This window comes from Narcine bancroftii, chromosome 1, assembly GCF_036971445.1.
Source record: "Narcine bancroftii isolate sNarBan1 chromosome 1, sNarBan1.hap1, whole genome shotgun sequence".
NCBI classification, from domain to species: domain Eukaryota; kingdom Metazoa; phylum Chordata; class Chondrichthyes; order Torpediniformes; family Narcinidae; genus Narcine; species Narcine bancroftii.
Window position 1 is genome coordinate 194835481 of NC_091469.1, and position 22089 is coordinate 194857569.

Genomic DNA, 22089 nt, shown 5'->3' on the forward strand with positions numbered 1-22089 from the left:
GGTGATACACCTCCTATGGTTGCAAGGCAAAGTGCCAGGGACCGGGGGGGGGGGGGCGGGGGGGGGGGGAGGACGTGGAAGGATAATAAACAGACCAGAGAGTGAACAAAAAGCAGAAGCAGGGGAAAAGAGAAGATGTGTCTGGTGGTGGGACACACTGGGAACTGGCTGTAATGGCAAAGGATATGTTGGATGTGGAGGTTGTTGAAATAGACAAATTTGAGGGCAGGATGGATGTTGCTGGCAAAGGTGATGAGTGCAGGAAGCAACTCTAATGCATTCTTCAGTGCAGTAGATAAAAAGCTGAGGGCATGTACACAAAAAAGATTGCGACAAGGCCGGTTCCATGTTGCAAACAAAGAGTAGGCCTATTATTACTTTCAAGTTTAGAGTTTACATTTATTATCACATGCTGAGGTACAGTGAAATGTTTGCTTTGTGCGTTAACCAGCAAGTACAGCAGAATAAAGCCTTATAGAGAATACAACTAGTGAGAGATCTGTCTAACAGTGTAAGGGAAACAACTCCATTGGCCTTCATGATTTCAAGTGCATTGATATGGCATTGATTAACAAAATCTCTGTGGCATTGATGATATTGGTGAAAAGTGTAAAAAAGTCATCATTCAGTAATTAATTTCCACGAGAACCCAATATAACATCCAACATAGCTGAGAAATAGAAATCCCATTCAGGTTCAAACTTCAGGCCTGTTTATTACACACAAAGCTTTTTTAATTCATTATTTTATCTGTGGGATTCAGCTAAAAAGCTCATTAATAACTTGTACATCCTTCTGAACCAAGATGCCTGAGAAATGGTAAGTTTCACTAAAGCTCTTAAGGATCCTATTGGTAAAGTAGAGATCCTGAAACTGCTATATTTTAATCTTGCAGATGAGATTGTTATTAAATGTGGAGCCACTGAAATGAAAGCAGCAGAAAGTAAATTAAGTTTTCTTTTAAAATAATTCAAGTTTAATGCCAACATTAACTCTGTCACTGCTATTGTAACATAGTCCATCAAAGAAGAGAACAGTACTAAATAAACAGACTAATGACATTCCTTTTACTCATCCTCTCCACCTGACACACACACACGCACAATCATCTTGTACATTTTGTGTGCTTTTTCGTTTCTTCACTAAATTAGCTGAGATAGGTTTGAGCATTGATATTTTAACTTTTTTTTGCCCTATCCACAAATTAGGATAACTTTTTTGGAGGCTGCATTCATTCATCCATCATGTTCCAAGTTCAATAATACAAAAACTATGTAGTGCAAAGAAAGGAACACATTTTAAATAAAATTTATATTTTAAATTAAATTTTAAAAATTTAGACATACAGCACAGTAACAGGCCTTTTCAGCCCACAAGCCCGTGCTACCTAATTATACCCAATTGATCTACAACCCCTGGTATATTTTTTGGAGGGTGGGAGGTATCCGGAGCCCATGAGGAAACCCTACAGAGACACAGGGAGAACACAGAAACTCTTTACAGACGGTACGGGATTCAAATCCTGGTCCTGATGGCTGGTGCGGTAACTGTGTTGCACTGAAGTTCAACAAGCAAAAGCAAAAACTAGCTAGTCTCTATATTTCAGAAATTTAATTGATACCTTTTCTTACAAAAAAAAACAAAAAACCTGGAAGAGTTACAATACAGCTCATCAAGAATACATTTGAATGATTTGAGAGTTCTTTGCAGCTCATTTAGATACAAACAAGATGTTTTAGTGAGAGATTTCCAATGCACAAAATAGTCCAGCAGTTCCTGCATTTAAATGGAACATTATTTTTTGATCTAACCATACCCTTTATAAATTCAGATAATGAAAGAACCTTTGGTTAAAGCAGAACGTTTTACAACCTTTCAATCTTGCACCTCATTTATTCAATTTCAAACTCAACCAGGTATTTTTACCCAAACCATCTCCAATGACACCAAAGCATATCACATATATCTGATAAACAAGAAAAAGATCAACAATTAGAAAAATATTTTTGCCATAAACTAAAAAAACGCAGAACTAATAGAGATTATTTTAAAAAAATGTCTTCTTCCATGAACATCTCACTTGGATGGCGAACATTAGTAGTCGCGTTGAAGATGAATGGATAGTATTTAAAGTGAACTACTGTAGTTAAAAGCAAGAAATGGTTTCAGAAGACAAAACTCCTAGAATTCATTGGTATTTACAGCTTACTTGGAAAATTTTTACAACTAGTTAATTTCATTTTCATGATATTATGCAGCATCATTTTGAACAGGGACGTCCAATGTGATTATGACACCAGATTATCTGTATACTATGCCAGAGCATTTTATGGTTAGACATTACTTTGAATGGGAAGACTAGAGAGATATGTCTGATGAAGTTAATCTTTAGTGGAACTGATCGACACTGAACTCACTATCTGTTATTTGCATTAAGTTATTTAATTATTGGAGGATCCATTACATGAATATAATTTACACATTTGATATACATCACATAGCTAGGGGACAGACTCGTGTATGTGGGGGGTGGGGGATATCTAGCTGAATTTCTGATTGTGTACCACTTACCATGAAAGACCTGACCACTACGTCTGGCATTTGAGGCAGCTGGTAATGCAGCAATGCTGTAGTGGCATGATCTGTCACCTGAAAGAAAACGACAAGGAAAGAAATTGCTTTAAAAAGGAAAATCTTATCATTTAAAAAAAATTGACCATTTATTTATACGAGAAACAAAAGTTATATCAGGTTTTATGACATTCGTTTGGCTCTATGTTATTTCATCAATTCATTGCTATAATGTTCTATTCTCCTTTCTATTTTTCCTTTATTCTTCTCATAATCTGCTGGAGGAACTCAGCAGGTCAAACAGCATCAGTGGGAGGAAAAAAAACTGGTTTTGAGCGTCGGAATCAGAATTTCAGGATTAGTATTGTCATATACGTCATGAAATTTGTTGTTTTGCAGCAGCATCATGCTGCAAATGTTTATATAAGCCGTGATAGTGTGGATTGTGGCGGGTCATGTGGTCTCTCCGCTGGAACTTGATGGGATGGTGGAGGGTCATGTGACCTCTCCATCTGGAACCTAGTTGGAAGTCGCATCACCTGCCAATCAAGGTTGGATTCTGCCCACCCATTAGTGCACACCTGTCCATTGGCACCTTTAAATAACCTCCTGATTACTTGGGCCAGACTCCCCCGCTTACTGTACTTTAAAAGCCCACCATGTGCATCTTAGTCCTGACTCTGAATGCTGCACTATGCCAGGTAGCGAACTGTGAATGTAGCTGGAGGAGTCATTGGTAAGGTGTACACTACACATAGAGTGGGACCGTAGTTTTATGTGGGAATACTTAGCACTGAGCTGCACCCTGTTGGCACAGGGAATCGGAAGTGTGTGTTGAAGTCCCTGTCTTGTAAGAGTTACTGAATATTACTGCATGTGTGTAATGAGAAAGAGAAGGCAGCCACTGGTATCTGAGATCGCTGTGTCCATTTTAGAATCATGTTGTTTTGAATCTTCCCTGAGGCGAATTCCCTGTGTGTACAATAAAGATTCTTTGTTTGTTAGCCTGTGTCTGGCCTCACTTCTTTGTGAATCCACCGAACCTGATTTAAATCTCACGTAACATTTGGTTTGAAGAGCCTCGGCCAGACACACGCACAATAACTAACCATGTAGGAGCTTTTGTGTGTGTGTGTGTGTGTGTGTGTGTGTGTGTGTGTGTGTGTGTGTGTGTGTGTGTGTGTGTGTGTGTGTGTGTGTGTGTCTGTGTGTGTGTGTGTGTGTGTGTGTGTGTGTGTGTGTGTGTGTACCTCCTCACAACCTGGGTGGCAGGTGGAGACCCGTGAGTTGCAGGGGAAAGTGAGGGCTTCCCTGGATGGACAGATGGGTTCAGCAAGCTTGCAGCTTGGCTGGCAGTCTACATGATACCGTTTGACTGAGTCGACTGGCTGGACCCCCACGGTGAAAAGACTGAGCACCACATAGCCATCTTCTTGGAAGAATTGGGATTTCCCAAAGGCAGGGGGGAGCTCGATGGTTGCTAATATCCATGCTGAAGTGCCAGTGGGATATCACTCAGAATTTAACAAAACATTGTGCTCAGAAAGATGAACAGATTGAGTCCCTAAAGTACCACCATGGCTCACTGCACAAGGCACTGGATAGAAGCCTGGCATGCATCAGCAACCTAGAGGCCAAATATACTGAAGTTGACAGCTGATTGGTCAAAACACAGCAGATGCAAGTGGCCTGCCAACTGGCTGGCAGATCGATCCCATTAAGTTAAGGGAAATTATCGTGCATGGAGGAGAGAGCGCCAAATAATCAAGTGATGGGGAAGTTGGATGGACGATGAAGTCGATGAGGAGGCTATCCCATTACATGCGTCCGCTTCCCTGCATACCTGCAAGCCCAGCCAGTGACCAACAAGGAGGTAGCCGAGAATTGGGAGAGGGTAAGTGGTCATTATGAAGTCATAGAGACCAAGGACTACTCTACTAAGGAGTTGGGAGATAGATATCGCCAGCGGCCGGCCCAACACCTGGCTGCATGGCTGCTTTGACTGTGGGATGAAGGGGTTCCCCAAATCTGCCTCTCCCATCTAGAGGCCAGAGCCCTGAGTAGCCTGTTGGTGCATCAGACAGTGACCAACTCTCTGTGGCTGCTGCCTGAAGGGGCTGATGAGGGTGGTGAGGGGATCAGGTGGTGGTTGCAGTGCAGACCAGGTTCCCGACACTCCTGGAATGGGACATGAATGGCCGGCCACATTAGCACAGGGTCTGTGAGGGCACGAAGGTGATCAGGAATGAGATGTCAGGGTAACCGCCGCCTTGGCATGCTACCTAGTGACCATTTCCCACCTCAACCTCAAAGGGATGGTCTTGCCATTGATTGGACCGGTGACCTGTCTGGGAAGCCATCACCCTTCTAGAGATGCTAGACCACTAGAGTGTATGGAGCAGGGAGCACCACACAGGGGATCCCTGCACCAACAATAAAGTTAGAGAGACCATTTTCCAACTAACCCGCAGGGAAATGTACTTTGTCCTGGCACATGCTAGCATGGATCATACCCGCATCCATGGTATCTCAACCTCTGCCATGTTTGTGCTATGGTAGGAACATTGAGGGGGGAAGGCCCACAAAGGCAGAGCACCCATTGCACCACCAACCTTGTCCCAGACTACTCAGCCTTCTGTTCCTCCCTCAGGGCAGAGATTATCTCCCTGGTGCCACAAGAAATGGCCAATTAAAAGTTGCACCAGACACCACTGCCCCCCCCTCCCCCCCACAGAGGCCAGGCACACCTCTATCCTGTCCTATAGGATGGAGGCCAGGGCCACTGGCAGATCTATTCAGCGGTTCTGTTCTGTCCTGGTCCTGATGACCCAAGGCCATTTATCCCAGTGGCTGTACACTAGGAAAATGGGAATACCCAACCCTAGATAGTGCTGGTTGATTCTGGGGTGAGTATAATATTATCCCCTGGAACCCCGAGGGGTGGAAAGGATCTAGGATGTCCATAGAGGGGCTAGGAGGCTCAATTCTCACCGCCAGAGAAGTCACCCTCCACCTCTTCATAGGCAGCGAGCCTCCCCTTCCCATCTCCATCCTGGTGGCAGCCTTGCCCAAGTGCATTCTTGGAATGAATTTATGCAAGGGGCAGTCACTGTGTAACGATAAGGGAAATTCACTTTTGGGGTGGCCCCAGCAACCATCATGGTTGGAGCTGCCAAATAAGACTCCAGTCGTCATATGGACAATAGTCGTTTGTAGATGTCTGTTGAGATGTTTGTCTCCCAAGAAGGAGGCAGAGAGATCGAGGAAAGGGAGAGTGCTGCGAGAAATGGACCACGTGAATTTGTCGAGGTGGAAGTTGGCAGCAATGTGGATGCGGTCCACACTTTCCCCTGCACCCACATTACCTCCCTCACCACCATTCAGGGCCTCAAATGTCCTTCCAAATGAAGCAACGTTTTATTTGTGAATCTGCAGGGATGAAAGACCCCCACCACCCAAGTCATGTCCTTTTCACCTGCTACTATCAGGAAAAAGGTAGAGAAGCCTAAAGATGAGCACTCAGCGGCACAAGGACAGCTTCTTCCCCATAGCCATCAGATTCCTGAATAATCAATGAACAAGACACTGCCTTACTTTTCGTGCACTATTATTTTTACTTTCTTTTATATTATTGTTGTAAGATGGTTCATAATATGAATGAATGTTTCGTGACTTGTTCACAACAATAAATTCAGATTCTGTTCATCCACTGAATCCAGTGCTCCTGCTTTGGTCTCCTCCACATCAGAGAGATGGGACGCAGACTGGGAGATGGCTTTGTTGAGCACTTCAGCTCTGTCCACCGCAGTAGTGTGGATCTCCCAGTGACCACTCATTTCAATTCCCCATTATATTCCCTTGCTGACATGTCTGTGCATGGTCTCGTGCACTGCCAGACTGAAACTGCCCACAAATTAGACAAACAACACCTCATCTTCAGACTGGCATCCTCCAACCAGATGTCATTAATATCGACTTCTCTGGCTTTTGTTAACAGCACCCCCCGCCCCAACCCCGTCGCTTCCCCCAGCTCTATCTCTTCCTTCCCTGTCTCCTTTTGCACAGACATGATAAATTCCATTTTTCCTTTTATCATATCCAATTAACACTTTCTGTTGACCAAAACTGTCTGAATTCTGAGATTTCTTGCTTCTGGCTCATTCTGCTTATTTGTGGAAGGGCTCAGGCCCGAAATGTCAGCAATATATCTTTGCTTTTTATGGATGCTGAAAGACCGACTGAGTTCCTCCAGCATTTCAATATGTATGAAGCTGTAGACCAGTTAAACCTGTGCCCCAACTTCACAGGGTGGGGTTCCTGCTTTCACGTTATTTGGCAACGAGGTTGACCTACAGGGCCCTGAGGAGTCAGGTAGGGTGTGGGTGAAGCAGGTACAGGGTCCACCTAAAAAGGCAGAAGTAACTGCACGCAGACTGGGAGGCACATGATGAATCCATCGTTCCCAGGAGAAATGTCATTGTTGTGCGAACACACTAATAGACTCTCCAAAAGAGAGTGAAATATTCCCACCACCCATGCTGCAGACCAACTACACATTAAGATCACCACTATAGATGACCACAATATCAAGATGCCTGCAGCACCACCATTCCAGACTGTTGTGCTCTCATCACTGCTTTTGATTGTCTTCCACCCATCATCCCCAGCCGATGGCAGCAGGAGGAGTAGATTATATAAACCCTTGTACAATGAAGCATTTTAGAAATTATGGCATTCCTCCACTACCCCCTCCCCCCCCCTCCAATAACACCACTCCTAATAATTCCCCATGGATGAGTGCTTCTGGAATCTGTGAGTCCATTAAAGGAGCCAGAGCAGGCAATAAGTTGCACCTATTTCAGTAGACACTGGTCCACACACAGTGAGAAAGCGAGCAGGGACAGAATTCTGGTGCCAGACAGTTGCCCAGAAAATGGAAGCATTCCAGGGAAGTATCAGCACACCCTGGATGCACACTTGCCGGGCCAACCGCTGCTTCCCCATGGGACGGCACAGTGGCAGACATGGGGGTTGTGTGATTCACATTGACGGGGAAGCGCTCTGATGAATGTCCAATACACAGGAGTCTTTGGTCAAGGAAAGGTATGGCACTTGAAGGATGACATTGCACTGCCTGCTCGCAGATAGAGGAGGCACTGGTCCTGATGTTGGTGGCAAAGGTGCATACATGCCAGATGAGGCAGAGAGACAGTGACTAAAAAATGTTCCAGCAGCACCCCATTCCATCTGGAACACAATGAGCATGTTCAATCAGGTGAGAGCTGGTAGACATTGTCATTTCCAGAAACATCACCTTCCCTTACCTGGTACCTAGTCCCTCATTTTATTTTATTTTATTTTTTTAAATTTTTTTATTTTTCACACTATAAACCACATTGATCAAGATCATACATTTTCCTTTTCAAATATATACAGTGTCGTTTTCTTCCCCCCCCCTCCCCTCCCACCCTCCCTACCTCCCCTCCCATTCATTTAAAGTTCAGAAACTAAGATACATTAAACCTGTCAAACAATGTTGTCACTCAATAAAAATAAACAAGAAATTCCACTGAGTCAATTCCTTTCATTCTCTTCTCCTGTCATTTTAGGTAGTAGATGTCCCTGGTTGGTTTTCTCTATTAAGTTTCATGTATGGCTCCCATATTTGTTGAAATATTGTAATATTATTTCTTAAATTACATGTTATTTTTTCTAATGGAATACATTTATTCATTTCTATATACCATTGTTATATTCTCAAGTTATCTTCTAATTTCCAGGCTGACATAATACATTTTTTTGCTACAGATAGGGCTATGCTAACAAATATTTTTTGTGCACCATCCAAATCAAGTCCAAATTCTTTGTTTTTTATGTTACTTAGGAGGAAGATCTCTAGGTTTTTTGGTATATTGCTTTTTGTGATTTTATTTAATATCTGGTTTAGATCTTCCCAAAATTTTTTCACTTTCTCACATGCCCAGATTGCATGAATTGTTGTTCCCATTTCCTTTTTACAGCGAAAACATCTGTCAGATACTGTTGGGTCCCATTTATTTAACTTTTGAGGTGTAATGTATAGCCTGTGTATCCAGTTATATTGTATCATACGTAACCTCGTATTTATTATATTTCTCATAGTTCCTGAGCATAACTTCTCCCATGTTTCCTTCTTTATCTTTATGTTTAGATCTTGTTCCCATTTTTGTTTAGTTTTATCATTTGTTTCCTCATTCTCCTTTTCTTGTAGTTTAATATACATGTTTGTTATAAATTTTTTGATTATCATTGTGTCTGTAATCATATATTCAAAATTACTTCCCTCTGGTAACCTCAGACTGCTTCCCAATTTGTCCTTCAAGTAGGATTTCAGTTGGTAGTATGCGAACACTGTATGTGAGTTATATTATATTTATCCTTCATTTGTTCAAAGGATAATAATTTATTTCCTGAAAAGCAATTTTCTATTCTTTTGATCCCTTTTTTCTCCCATTCTCTAAAGGAAAGGTTATCTATTGTAAAAGGGATTAGCTGATTTTGTGTCAGTATTAGTTTTGGTAGTTGGTAATTTGTTTTATTCCTTTCTACATGAATCTTCTTCCAAATATTGAGCAGATGATGTAATACTGGAGAATTCCTACGTTGTACCAATTTTTCATCCCATTTATATATGTTCGGGTATCTTCTCCCCTATTTTATCTAGTTCTAATCTAGTCCAATCTGGCTTTTCCCTTCTTTGATAAAAATCTGATAGGTATCTTAATTGTGCGGCTCTATAATAATTTTTAAATTTGGCAGTTGTAAGCCTCCTTGTTTATACCATTCTGTTAATCTCTTCAATCTGAGGCGCCTGCAAGCTCACACCAAGACACAAGAGAAACTTGTCCGTGAACTACTCTTTGCAGATGATGCCGCTTTAGTTGCCCATTCAGAGCCAGCTCTTCAGCGCTTGACGTCCTGCTTTGCGGAAACTGCCAAAATGTTTGGCCTGGAAGTCAGCCTGAAGAAAACTGAGGTCCTCCATCAGCCAGCTCCCCACCATGACAACCAGCCCCCCCACATCTCCATCGGGCACACAAAACTCAAAACGGTCAACCAGTTTACCTATCTCGGCTGCACCATTTCATCAGATGCAAGGATCGACAATGAGATAGACAACAGACTCGCCAAGGCAAATAGCGCCTTTGGAAGACTACACAAAAGAGTCTGGAAAAACAACCAACTGAAAAACCTCACAAAGATAAGCGTATACAGAGCCGTTGTCATACCCACACTCCTGTTCGGCTCCGAATCATGTGTCCTCTACCGGCACCACCTACGGCTCCTAGAACGCTTCCACCAGCGTTGTCTCCGCTCCATCCTCAACATCCATCGGAGCGCTCACACCCCTAACGTCGAGGTACTCGAGATGGCAGAGGTCGACAGCATCGAGTCCACGCTGCTGAAGATCCAGCTGCGCTGGATGGGTCACGTCTCCAGAATGGAGGACCATCGCCTTCCCAAGATCGTATTATATGGCGAGCTCTCCACTGGCCACCGTGACAGAGGTGCACCAAAGAAAAGGTACAAGGACTGCCTAAAGAAATCTCTTGGTGCCTGCCACATTGACCACCGCCAGTGGGCTGATAACGCCTCAAACCGTGCATCTTGGCGCCTCACAGTTTGGCGGGCAGCAGCCTCCTTTGAAGAAGACCGCAGAGCCCACCTCACTGACAAAAGGCAAAGGAGGAAAAACCCAACACCCAACCCCAACCAACCAATTTTCCCTTGCAACCGCTGCAATCGTGTCTGCCTGTCCCGCATCGGACTGGTCAGCCACAAACGAGCCTGCAGCTGACGTGGACTTTTTTACCCCCTCCATAAATCTTCGTCCGCGAAGCCAAGCCAAAGAAGAAAAGAATTTATCTAGTGCTATCCTCGGTTTCCCCCCTTTCCATAAAAATTTCCTTATTATTTTCTTTAACTCCTTGAAGAATTTCTCTGTCAAGTGTATTGGCAATGCCTGAAATAGGTATTGTATCCTTGTGAAAATGTTCATTTTAATACAGTTTATCCTTCCTATTAGTGTTAGTGGTAAGTCTTTCCAATGCTCTAAGTCATCCTGTAATTTTTTCATTAGTGGATAATAATTGAGTTTATATAGATGGCTGAGGTTTTTATTTATTTGTATACCTAGGTATTGTATTGCTTGCATTTGCCATCTGAATGGTGATTCTTTCTTAAATTTTGAGAAATCCGCATTATTCATTGGCATTACTTCACTTTTATTTGCGTTAATCTTGTATCCCGACATTTCTCCATATTCATTCAATTTCTTATGTAATTCTTTTTATTGATATTTCTGGTTCTGTTAAGTATATTATAACATCATCTGCAAATAGACTGATTTTATATTCCTTGTCTTTTATTTTTATCCCTTTTATTTTATTTTCTGTTATCAGTTCTGCTAGTGGTTCTATGGCTAACGCGAACAATAAGGGCAATAGTGGGCATCCCTGCCTTGTTGATCTGCTTAAGTTAAATTGTTTTGATATATATCCATTTACTGTCACTTTCACCAATGGCCCCTTATATAATGCTTTAATCCAATTAATATATTTCTCTGGTAAGCTGAATTTTTGTAGTACTTTGAATAAATAATTCCATTCTACTCTGTCAAATGCCTTCTCTGCGTCTAAAGCAACCGCTACTGTTGGAGCTTTATTTCCTTCTACTGCATGAATTAAGTTAATAAATTTACAAATATTGTTTGTTGTTCATCTTTTTTTAATAAATCCAGTTTGGTCTAGATTTACTATTTTTGGTACATAGTCGGCTAATCTGTTTGCTAATAGTTTAGCTATTATCTTATAATCTGTGTTAAGTAAAGATATTGGTCTATATGACGCTGGTGCGACTGGATCTTTCCCTGTCTTTGGTATTACTGTAATTATTGCTGTTTTGCATGAATCTGGTAAGCTTTGTGTTTTATCAATCTGGTTGATTACTTCCAGGAGGGGAGGAATTAATAAATCTTTAAATGTTTTATAGAATTCGATTGGGAATCCATCCTCTCCTGGTGTTTTATTATTCGGTAGTTTTTTTATTATCTCTTGTATTTCTACTATTTCAAATGGTTCTGTTAATTTATTTTGTTCCTCTATTTGTAATTTCGGTAGTTCAATTTTAGTTAAAAATTCATCTATTTTGTCTTCTTTCTCTTCGTTTTCAGTTTGGTATAATTGTTCGTAGAATTCTCTGAGGTTTTCATTAATCTCCGTTGGATTATATGTGATTTGTTTGTCTTTTTTCCTTGATGCCAATACCATCCTCTTAGTTTGTTCTGTCTTAAGCTGCCATGCTAGAATTTTGTGCGTTTTTTCTCCTAGTTCATAATATTTCTGTTTTGTCTTCATTATGTTCTTCTCCACCTTATATGTTTGCAGTGTTTCATATTTTATTTTTTTATCTGCCAATTCTCTTTTAGTTGTGTCTTCCTTCATTGCTAATTCTTTTTCTATATTTGCTATTTCCCTTTCTAACTGCTCTGTTTCCTGATTGTAGTCCTTCTTCATCTTGGTTACATAACTTATTATTTGCCCTCTGATGAACGCTTTCATTGCGTCCCATAGTATAAACTTATCTTTCACTGATTCCGTATTTATTTCAAAGTACATTTTAATTTGTCTTTCAATTAATTCTCTAAAATCCTGCCTTTTAAGTAGCATGGAGTTTAATCTCCATCTATACATTCTTGGAGGGATGTCCTCTAACTCTATTGTCAATAACAGGGGTGAGTGGCCCGATAATAGTCTAGCTTTATATTCCGTTTTCCTAACTCTCTCTTACATGCGAGCTGATAACAGGAATAGGTCTATTCTTGAGTATGTTTTATGCCTACCCAAATAATATGAATATTCCTTTTCCTTTGGGTGTTGTTTCCTCCATATATCCAAAAGTTGCATTTCTTGCATCGATTTAATTATAAATTTGGTTACTTTGTTCTTTCTGTTAATTTTTTTCCCAGTTTTATCCATGTTTGAATCCAAATTAAGGTTGAAATCCCCTCCTATTAGTATGTTCCCTTGCATGTCTGCTATCTTCAAAAAAATATGTTGCATAAATTTTTGATCTTCTTCGTTAGGTGAATATACATTGAGTAAATTCCAAAACTCCGAATATATCTGACATTTTATCATTACATAATAGATCCTGCTGGATCTATTATTTCCTCTTCTATTTTAATTGGTACATTTTTACTGATTAATATAGCTACTCCTCTAGCTTTTGAATTATATGACGCTTCTGTTACATGTCCTATCCAATCTCTCTTTAATTTCTTGTGCTCCACTTCAGTTAAGTGTGTTTCTTGCACGAATGCTATATCAATTTTTTCTTTTTTCAGTAAATTTAGCAGTTTCTTCCTTTTGATTTGGTTATGTATTCCGTTAATATTTAAAGTCCTATAGTTCAACATAGCCATTTCATACTTTGTTTATCTTTCCTTTCCGTTTCCTCATCATCACCTTTCCTTCTTATTCATTTCTGCTTTCTTGTTTTGAACACTTTATAAGACAACATTTCTAAAACATCAAACATTTCCCTTATTCTCCTATCTAAAATTTCTTTAACTCCACTATCCCCTCCCCTTCCTGAGTTGCCCTTTATCCCTTGTCGGGCAACCACATGTCCCCTCTCCATTTGGATTTGCGAATTCACTCGCAAGCGTCAACTGATTTCCTCCCCTCCCAGCACCCCCCAGAAAAGATTTCAATTTTCATATACAACAAAGGTCACTCTCTTAATTCCCTCCTTACTTCCTCTCTTCCCTTTCTTTCCCTTATTAATTCTTATCTATACTCTATATATTTTCTTTTAAATATGCATACACTCATGAATACACATATATACATACACACACACACACATATATATATATATACCCATATACACACATACATATAGTTCGAGGTCATTTTTGCTCTCGTTACAATTTTCATCTCTCTGTCTGTTTTGTAGTTGTTCTGCAAATTTTCGTGCTTCCTCCGGATCCGAGAATAGTCTGTTTTGCTGCCCTGGAATAACTATTTTAAGTACCGCTGGGTACTTTAGCATAAATTTATATCCTTCTTTCCATAGGATCACTTTTGCTGTATTAAACTCCTTCCTCTTCTTCAGGAGTTCAAAACTTATATCTGGATAGAAAAACATTTTTTGACCTTTGTATTCCAGTGGCTTTTTGTCTTCTCTTATTTTCTTCATTGCTTTCTCCAATATATTTTCTCTTGTTGTATATCTTAGGAATTTTACTAAAATGGATCTTGGTGTTTGTTGTGGTTGTGGTTTAGGGGCTAATGTTCTATGTGCCCTTTCTATTTCCATTTCTTCCTGTAATTCTGGTCTTCCTAGGACCCTGGGGATCCAATCTTTTATAAATTCTCTCATGTTCTTGCCTTCTTCATCTTCCTTAAGGCCCACTATCTTTATATTATTTCTTCTATTATAATTTTCCATTATATCTATGTTCTGAGCTAACAGCTCTTGTGTCTCTTTAACTTTTTTATTAGATTCTTTTAATTTCTTTTTGAAGTCCTCTACTTTCATTTCTACGGCTGTTTCTCGTTCTTCCACCTTGTCCACTCTTTTTCCTATATCTGACATGACCATCTCTAATCTATTCATTTTTTCTTCTGTACTTTTAATTCTTCTTTTTATTTCAATAAATTCTTGTGATTGCCATTCTTTTACTGATTCCATATATTCTTTAAAAAAAATATATCCATTGTCTTGCCCTTCCCTTCTTCTTCCATTTCTCTGTGTTCTTCCTCTTCTTCTTCCTCTGGGTTGGTCATCTGTTGTTTCTTTGATTTCTTTTTACTCTCTTCTTTCTTGTTCTCGTTGTTTTCTATGTTCTCTTCTTGTTGTTGTGCTGTGGCTGTCATTCTCAGCTGTGGAGATCGACTCCTCAGCTGGAACCCCCTCCCGTCAGTGTTTTTTTTGTCTTGCGCATGTGCGGTTGCGCACTTTTGCTTGGCTCCGCGAGCCATTTTTGTAGTCCCGAGCTCGGGACTTCGACTGACCTGAGGGAGCGGGCTTCTCTCTCCACAGCGGGCCTCCTTGGACAGGTAAGGCCTTCACCTTCTTCTTCCGATGTCTTTTCTTCTTCTCTTCTTCCCGTTGCTTTCGACTTTTCTTTCTTTGTTGCCATTTTCTTCCCACCTTTACTTTCACTTTATTTTAATTTTCGTGTTTGTGCCTTTGTGTTTTCTCTGTTTTTTTTAAACTTTTCCGGAGAGGGCTGGAGTTCCCCGACCGGCTGCTACTCCATCACGTGACTCCTCCCCAGTCCCTCATTTTAAATGTACTTGTGTTACTATTGAATTTATTGATTTGCATGGTTTATGTACTTTATTCATTTAGTAAAAGTATCATAACCTATTAGTTGAAGATTTATTTTTCTGATAACCATTGTACATAATATTGTTGATCAAGTTTATTGATGATTGGCAAGTGGTGTAACTTCTGAGGGGTGGAATGTATTGTGGATTGTGGAGGGTCATGTGGCCTCTCCATCTGGAACTTGAAGGGAATGGGAAATGTGGATCGTGGATGGTCATGTGACCTCCGCCTGGAACCGAGTCGGAATTCGCATCACCTGACTATCAAGGTTGGACCCTGCCCACTCATTAGTGCACACCTGACCACTGGCCCCTTTAAATCACTTACTGATTATCTGGGCCAGACTTCCCAACTTTCTACATTTTAAAAGCCTACTGCATGCACCAGCTGATCCTCTTTGTTCCTGACTACTAATGCTACACTATGCCAGGTTGTGAACTGTGGACATTGCTGGAGGAGTCATTTGTAAGGTGGGCACTACATTTAGAGCAGGACCATCGTATTGTGTGGGAATATTTAGCATTGAGATGCATCCCGTTGGTAGAGAATTGGGAGTGTGTTGAAGTCCCTATCTTGTAAGAGTATGCTAGTTACTGAATGTTACTGCAGGTGTGTTATAAAGAGTGAGAGAGAGAGAGAAAGAGTAGGCAGCCACTGGTATCGGAGATTGATGTGTCCCATGTGAATGCTATATAGTTTTAGTGTCAAGTGTTTTGTATCAATTACAATTTCCTTTTGTGTACAGTAAAGATCATCCTTTGTTTGTTCGCCTGTGTCTGGACTCATTTTTTGTGAACCCATCAAACCCGATTCAAATTTAACGCAACAGCCACATTACAAAATAAATAAAAATAATGCAAGAAAAAGAAAAAGAAAGTAGTGTCTATGGTTCATTGCTCATTTAGAAATCTGATGGTAGAGGGGAAGAAGATGTCCTTGTGCAATTGAGTGTTCATCTTCAGGCTCCTGTACCTTTTTCCTGATGGCCCCGGCCTCGGTCGAGTGAGGAAGGCGGAGGCCCCGGTCCGGGCAGAGAGGTGGAGGCGGCGGCCCCAGTCCGGGCACAGGGAGAGCAGCGGCGGCCTTGGCCCCGGTCTGGGCAGAGGGTAGGCGGCGGCGGCCCCGATCCGGGCAGGAGCAAGGGGGAGGCGGCGGCCCCGGCCTCAGTCGAGTGAGGCAGGCGGAGGCCCCGGTCCGGGCAGAGAGGTGGAGGCGGCGGCCCCAGTCCAGGCACAGGGAGAGCAGCGGCGGCCCCGGCCCCGGTCCGGGCAGAGGGTAGGCGGCGGTGGCCCCGATCCGGGCAGGAGCAAGGGGGAGGCGGCGGCCCCGGCCTCGGTCGAGTGAGGCAGGCGGAGGCCCCGGTCCGGGCAGAGAGGTGGAGGTGGCGGCCCCAGTCCGGGCACAGGGAGAGCAGCGGCGGCTCCGGCCCCGGTCCGGGCAGAGGGTAGGCGGCGGCGGCCCCGATCCGGGCAGGAGCAAGGGGGAGGCGGCAGCCCCGGCCTCAGTCGAGTGAGGCAGGCGGAGGCCCCGGTCCGGGCAGAGAGGTGGAGGCTGCGGCCCCAGTCAGGGCACAGGGAGAGCAGCGGCGGCCTCGGCCCCGGTCCGGGCAGTATGGACCGACCTAGGAGGGGAGGCAGACCCCTCCAGCCCGGGTAAGAAACCTGCATAGGAGAAGGCCACTCCGTTATAAAACCTACGACCCAAGGACCTCGCTGCCACGTCCCAGCTTGCTTGGCCACGGCACACGAACCATGGGTGTAAAGGGTGGGACCAGTACTGCGCGCACTGCACTCCACCTAAAAGCTCCTTTGCGTAGGCCCGAGGACAGGTCCACGTCCTCCCCCTCCACGTCCTCCCCCTCCACGTCCTCCCCCTCAAAAGATGCTCACAAACTCAAGCTAGCATGCTGGAACATCAGAACCATGCTAGACAAGGATGACAGCCACCGACCTGAATGTCGGTCTGTCCTCATTGCACATGAACTCCTCAGACTTGACATCGACATAGCCGCTCTCAGTGAAGTCCGCCTGGCAGAGGTAGGCAGCCTCCAAGAACGCGGCATGGGCTACACACTCTACTGGTCTGGCAAGCCTTTGGATGAACGACGCCTCTCTGGTGTAGGCTTCATGGTCAAGAACTTCATTGCCTCCAAACTCGAAAACCTTCCGACAGGCCACTCGGACCGAATCATGTCCATGAGACTCCCCCTTCAAAACAAGCGTCGCATCACCCTCATCAATGTCTATGCTCCAACCCTCCAGGCGGAACCAGCAGAAAAGGACAAGTTCTACACTGACCTGCGCAACCTCATCCAACGCACCCCTACAGCTGACAAGGTTGTCATCCTTGGCGACTTCAACGCTCGCGTCGGCAAAGACTCAGAAACCTGGCCAGGAATCCTGGGCAAGCATGGCGTCGGCAAGTGCAACGACAATGGGCGCCTCCTGTTGGAGCTCTGCGCAGAACAGCGGCTTGTCATTACAAACACCCTTTTTCAGCAGAGGGACAGCCTTAAGACTACCTGAATGCATCCCCGATCCAAACACTGGCACCTCCTGGACTACATCCTGGTGCGAGAAAGTGACAAACGAGATGTGCTCCACACCAGGGTCATGCCCAGCACGGAATGCCACACTGACCACAGGCTGGTTCGCTGCAAGCTCAACCTTCACTTCAAGCCAAAGCCCAGGAACAGTAAAGCCCCCAGAAAGAGGTTCAATGTTGTAAACCTGCAGTCAGACGAAGTGAGAGGAAACTTCCAGGCAAACCTCAAAGCAAAGCTCGACGATGCAATCCACCTCACGGACCCGTCCCCTGAAACCCTCTGGGATCAGCTGAAGACTACCATACTGCAATCCACTGAAGAGGTACTGGGCTTCTCCTCCAGGAAAAACAAGGACTGGTTCGACGAAAACAGCCAGGAAATCCAGGAGCTGCTGGCAAAGAAGCGAGCTGCCCACCAGGCTCACATTACAAAGCTGTCCTGTCCAGAGAAGAAACAAGCCTTCCGTCGCGCATGCAGCCATCTTCAGGGCAAACTCCGGGAGATCCAAAATGAGTGGTGGACTAGCCTCGCCAAGCGAACCCAGCTCAGCGCGGACATTGGCGACTTCATGGGTTTCTACGAGGCTCTAAAGGCTGTGTATGGCCCCTCACCCCAAGTCCAAAGCCCGCTGCGCAGCTCAGACGGCAATGTCCTCCTCAGCGACAAGATCTCCATCCTCAACCGATGGTCAGAACACTTCCAATCTCTTTTCAGTGCCAACCGCTCAGTCCAAGATTCCGCCCTGCTCCAGCTCCCTCAACAGCCCTTAAGGCTAGAGCTGGATGAGGTCCTCACCCAGGATGAGACATATAAGGCAATCGAACAACTGAAAAATGGCAAAGCAGCAGGTATGAATGGAATCCCCCCAGAGGTCTGGAAGGCTGGCGGCAAAACTCTGCATGTCAAACTGCATGAGTTTTTCAAGCTTTGTAGGGACCAAGGAAAACTGCCTCAGGACCTTCGTGATGCCACCATCATCACCCTGTACAAAAACAAAGGCAAGAAATCAGACTGCTCAAACTACAGGGGAATCACGCTGCTCTCCATTGCAGGCAAAATCTTCGCTAGGATTCTACTAAATAGAATAATACCTAGTGTCGCAGAGAATATTCTCCCAGAATCACAGTGCGGCTTTCGCGCAAACAGAGGAACTACTGACATGGTCTTTGCCCTCAGACAGCTCCAGAAAAGTGCAGAAAACAAAACAAAGGACTCTACATCACCTTTGTTGACCTCACCAAAGCCTTCGACACCGTGAGCAGGAAAGGGCTTTGGCAAATACTAGAGCGCATCGGATGCCCCCCAAAGTTCCTCAACATGGTTTTCCAACTGCACGAAAACCAACAAGGTCGGGTCAGATACAGAAAATGAGCTCTCTGAACCCTTCTCCATTAACAATGGCGTGAAGCAAGGCTGTGTTCTCGCACCAACCCTCTTTTCAATCTTCTTCAGCATGATGCTGAACCAAGCCATTAAAGACCTCAACAATGAAGACGCTGTTTACATCCGGTACCGCACGGATGGCAGTCTCTTCAATCTGAGGCGCCTGCAAGCTCACACCAAGACACAAGAGCAACTTGTCCGTGAACTACTCTTTGCAGACGATGCCGCTTTAGTTGCCCATTCAGAGCCAGCTCTTCAGCGCTTGACGTCCTGTTTTGCGGAAACTGCCAAAATGTTTGGCCTGGAAGTCAGCCTGAAGAAAACTGAGGTCCTCCATCAGCCAGCTCCCCACCATGACTACCAGCCCCCCCACATCTCTATCGGGCACACAAAACTCAAAACAGTCAACCAGTTTACCTATCTCGGCTGCACCATTTCATCAGATGCAAGGATCGACAACGAGATAGACAACAGACTCGCCAAGGCAAATAGCGCCTTTGGAAGACTACACAAAAGAGTCTGGAAAAATAACCAACTGAAAAACCTCACAAAGATAAGCGTATACAGAGCCGTTGTCATACCCACACTCCTGTTTGGCTCCGAATCATGGGTCCTCTACCGGCATCACCTGGTAGAACGCTTCCACCAGCGTTGTCTCCGCTCCATCCTCAACATTCACTGGAGCGCTTTCATCCCTAACGTCGAAGTACTCGAGATGGCAGAGGTCGACAGCATCGAGTCCACGCTGCTGAAGATCCAGCTGCGCTGGGTGGGTCATGTCTCCAGAATGGAGGACCATCACCTTCCCAAGATCGTGTTATATGGTGAGCTCTCCACTGGCCACCGTGACAGAGGTGCACCAAAGAAAAGGTACAAGGACTGCCTAAAGAAATATCTTGGTGCCTGCCACACTGACCACCGCCAGTGGGCTGATATCACCTCAAACCGTGCATCTTGGCGCCTCACAGTTCGGCGGGCAGCAACCTCCTTTGAAGAAGACCGCAGAGCCCACCTCACTGACAAAAGGCAAAGGAGGAAAAACCCAACACCCAACCCCAACCAACCAATTTTCCCCTGCAACCGCTGCAACCGTGTCTGCCTGTCCCGCATCGGACTTGTCAGCCACAAACGAGCCTGCAGCTGACATGGACATTTACCCCCTCCATAAATCTTCGTCCGCGAAGCCAAGCCAAAGAAAAGAGTAGAGTGAAGAGGACATGGCCTGGGTGGTGGGGGTCATTGAGGATAGAGGCTGCTTTTTTAAGACACCACTTCTTGAGAGTGTCTTTGATGGAGTGAAGATTGGTGCCCCAGATGTTGCAGGCCTCTGGAGCTTTTTCTTGTCCTGAGCTTAGGTACCTCCTTACCTTGCAGAGATGCATTCATCCAGAATGCTCTTCAGGGGACACCTGTAGAAGTTTATGAGTCTTCAGTGACATATCAAATTTCTTCAATCTCCTCACAAAGTATTGCTGCTGGGAGGCTTCTTCATGATGCATTGACATGGAGATTCCAGGACAGGTCCTCAGAGATGTTGACACCCAAGAATTTGAAGTTCTTAACTTTTGCTGATCCCTCAATGAAGACTGGTTTATGTTCTGATTTTCTTCTGAAGTTCACCATCATTTCCTTGGTTTTGCTAACGTTGAGTATAAGTTTGTTGTTGTGACACCACTCAACTATCTGATCTATCTCCCTCCTGTATACTTCCTCTTTGCTGTCTGTAATTCTGCTGACAACTGTGGTGTCATAAGCAAATTTGTAGATAGCATCTGAATTGTGCCTAGCTACACAGCTATGGGTGTGGAGTGAGTAGAGCAGTGGGATAAGCACACATTCTTGAGGTGCATCTGTGTTGATCATCAGTGAAGAGACATTGTTTCCAATTTGTACTGATTATGATCTTCCGATTAGTTGCAGAGGCCCAGGGTTTGGAGCTTGCTGGCCAGCAATGAGGGAGCAATCGTATTGAAGGCTGAGCTGCAGTCGATGAAGAGCAGCCGAAAGTATGAGTTGCTGTTGTCTTTGTGATTCAAAACCGTGGAGAGCCAATGATATTGCGTCTGCTGTGGAGCCACTGTGATGGTAGGTAAATTGCAGTAGATCTAGACCTTTGCTTAGGTACATATTAATTCTGGCTATGACCAACCTCTCAAAACATTTTGTCATAGTAGATGTTAGTGCTACTGGGCGAAAGCCGTTGAGGCAGCTCACTCTACTTTTCTTGGGCACCAGGATAATTGACGCCTTTTTGAAACAGGTTGGAACCTCTGACTGCAGCAGTGAGAGACTGAGGCCTTGATACAGGTCAAGTATTCTGTATTTGAATTTCTGAAAACTGAAAAGATACAAAAACTGAACCTTTTTTTTAGTGACATGATGTCACAAGTTGAAAAAAATTCACCACCTGACTTGCTCTGTTGGAGCCATTTTGAAAACAACAGAGCTCTCGTGTACAAAGATATAGTTGAAAATGGCAAAAAGGCCTGCAGATGGCACTGTGGATGACAGTGATAAGAAAAATAGGAAGCATTTAAGTTGATCTATAGAAAAGAAGTCAACCTGTTGGCAAAACTGGACAGTGGTCTAAGTGTGAAGCGTTTTACACAAGAATATGGTGTTGGAATGACCACAATCTATGACCTGAAGAAACAGAACGATAAATTCTTGAAATTCTAGGCTGAAAGTGATGAACAGAAGTTAATGAAAAATAGAAAAACACTACATAAAGCTAATAGTGAAGGTTTCGATTGTGTTTTGATAGAGTGGATCCGTCAGCATCGCAGAGAACACGTCACTTAATGGTAGGTTGATCATGAAACAAGCAAAGCTCTATCGCGATGAACTGAAAATTAAAGGGAACTGTGTGGCGGCCCGCAATTGCGGAGATCAGGCCGGCGCATCGCACGGAAGCAGACACAGACAGTACTCCAAGGACAACGAATAGGCTGGGTAGAAGCTGGAGCAGCATCAGACCAATAGCCCTAAAATACCGTTGGTCAAGCTGCCCAGCTAATTCAGCAGAAACAGGTTGGGGAGGAAGGGCATTCATATGTATGGATGTTTCCACCCACTATCAGCAAAAATGGTGGGAACTTGAACAATATAAAAGCAGCCTTTCCAGCCCTAATAAAGTGAGAGAGTTTAAACCTGCCACACTGTATGTGTGTGTTTCTTTGTAGCGGTCAGCTATAACTGTGAATATTCCACAG

The 22089-nt window shown here is 43.9% G+C and overlaps 1 protein-coding gene across 15 annotated transcripts in view; it reads right to left on the reverse strand.

The window, feature by feature from the left end:
- The window catches only part of med27 (mediator complex subunit 27), a 521819-nt gene that overhangs the window by 193657 nt on the left and 306073 nt on the right, over window positions 1-22089 (reverse strand). For all 15 annotated transcript variants that reach the window (XR_011340577.1, XR_011340572.1, XR_011340563.1 and 12 more), the window contains one exon: window positions 2572-2649. Coding sequence is in view for 2 of the 15 variants with exons in the window: in XM_069886860.1 (XP_069742961.1) it covers window positions 2572-2649 (78 nt within the window). In the remaining 13 variants the exon portion in view is untranslated. The remainder of the gene's footprint in view (window positions 1-2571; window positions 2650-22089) is intronic.